Source organism: Anneissia japonica, unplaced genomic scaffold, assembly GCF_011630105.1.
Source record: "Anneissia japonica isolate Jap-2015-1 unplaced genomic scaffold, ASM1163010v1 scaffold287739_len226637_cov155, whole genome shotgun sequence".
Taxonomy (NCBI): domain Eukaryota; kingdom Metazoa; phylum Echinodermata; class Crinoidea; order Comatulida; family Comatulidae; genus Anneissia; species Anneissia japonica.
Genome location: NW_022709606.1, coordinates 221,005 through 223,139, shown reverse-complemented (window position 1 = coordinate 223,139; position 2,135 = coordinate 221,005). Strand labels below are relative to the sequence as shown.

General features: G+C 35.4%; 1 protein-coding gene across 1 annotated transcript in view; it reads left to right on the top strand.

Annotated features, from left to right (window-relative positions):
* Positions 1-843: 843 nt before the first annotated feature.
* Positions 844-2,135, top strand: part of LOC117106757 (serine/threonine-protein kinase TBK1-like) — a 15,362-nt gene continuing 14,070 nt past the window's right edge. The window contains exons 1-3 of the mRNA XM_033248180.1: positions 844-1,061; positions 1,500-1,605; positions 1,849-2,119. Of these exons, the coding sequence (XP_033104071.1) occupies positions 1,501-1,605; positions 1,849-2,119 (376 nt within the window). The 5' untranslated portion in view covers positions 844-1,061; position 1,500. The remainder of the gene's footprint in view (positions 1,062-1,499; positions 1,606-1,848; positions 2,120-2,135) is intronic.

Here is a 2,135-nt window from a genome sequence, read left to right as displayed (position 1 = left end):
GTATAGAGGTATGGTGACTGCCTTTGTAGTTAGTGTATTGTCACTCAACATAGAGTGCCTGGAGATCAGTTTTGCTGATGAAAGACCACCAAACGTTTTCAAATACCCCTGGTTTGGTGATATCACATCCAGGACAACAATTTCCTTTGAAATTCTTCATCTCCTCTATAATCTTTGATGCTAATAAAAAAAAAACAAAAACAAAACATTGTGTAACTTATCAAAATGCACCACGTTGCTCCTCTGCATTGTGGTAACATGGCTAGTTCCTTTTCGCGCCTCCTTTTTCCTCCACAATAGTGAACCAGGTATTATACTCCTGGGTGGAGACAAACGTAGGTAAAGTGCCTTGCCCAAGACAACGAGGGTTCGGACCCCGACCTAGAGACTGAGAGACCGAAACGTAACCGGTCCCACTCACAAGTATCTTATTAATAACAATATCAGTAATAATAATAATAATAATAATAATAATAATAATAATAATAATAATAATAATAATAATTTAATGTCGATGTTTATGAGGTCTTTTGTATTCTCTTGGAGGTTTAGATTTTAGAAGATATATGCACATAATTACGATTTTTAAAAAGATTTGTTTAAATGATGCTTAATTGAAAAGGAATTGCTTAGGCCTAGATTGGGAATTCCCACCCTCTCCACGGAAGTTTCTTACGTACCAATAATTTCAAAACAGGAAATTAAAAACATGCTCTATTACTTGAAAGTTCCGACATTTAATAGTACATTGTAATTAGGAAGTTATTGTTTTGATTAGGCCTATACCCTGTGACCTAAGTTTCTAAAAATAGATGAGCATCAATATAAATGGATCGTATGACTCCCATTAACGATACGGTGAAGATAGAAATTTCCATTACCTTACAAAATGTGTTTTTTTAACGCCCATATTCTTTTATTTTTTTCGATTAATCATCCTCGCCTCCAGTATTCGTCATTTTCTAAAAACAGGATAGTATTTATGAGAAAATGTTGGTGAATATCATTCAGTGGACTACTAACTCGTTTCGTTAGAACATTGGATTAAGACTGCTGTTAAGGTAAGTACTGATAATTTATATTCAACCGATAATTGAATCGTAAGTGTCTATTAAAGTAGGCCTATTAAGGGTATTATGATTACTATATAATTATTAGGCATAATTATTACACAAATATGGTTATTTTACACGAAACCACATTTGCCATGCTTGACCATTGGTCCTGGGTCGTCATAGTAATTTTAGGCAGTAGGCCTACTGGTACCAGTTCATAAAGGTTCTACTGTACATATCTAAGCTCTGTCCAGAATATCACATTTTATTTGACAAAAACATGTGACATACCTAAATATGGTCATGATGACATGCCTAAATATAGTCATGATGACATCATATCATAATCATATAGGCACATCATGACTATTTATATGGGCATGCTACAGATTTTTGTCAAATAAAATTTGATAGTCTGGAGAGGACTTAAAAAACTGTTTTCAGAATGAGTTTATCCAAAGAACTGAGAGGAACCGATTCGTTTATATGGTGTACGAGACATGCGGTTGGTACTGGGGCAACATCGACCGTCTTTGTTGGGCGTTATAAGGTAAGTGTAACCAGTGGTCAAATAGTAGAGCCATAGCTTGATAGTGAGGCTTGCCTTTCCAATCCATTAGATTCCGAAATCACTCTAGAATCCTCTAACACAATACGATATGGCTGCATCCGTGAATGTATTTCGCAATATTGAACACTAAAGGCTGATGCAATCGTTAGTCATAGTACGGGTATTTCCCATTACTTATTGAGGGCGCTATTTATCTTGTTTTTCTCTATCGTCGTATCTTAGAAAACTGGCGAACAAGTTGCAATTAAGGCGTTTAATGATATGTCTTATTCCCGACCACGTGATGTACAAACACGTGAACTAGAAGTTGTAAGAAAGTTGAAGCATAAGAACATCGTGGCAGTACTGGCAATTGAAGAAGACCACGTGTCTAAACAGCCTGTCATAATCATGGAGTTATGTCGTGGAGGTTCGCTATTACAATATTTAGACGAACCTGAAAATATTTTCGGATTGAGTGAGAAGGAATTCTTAACTGCATTGAAACATATTTGTAAGTATTTAGAAAA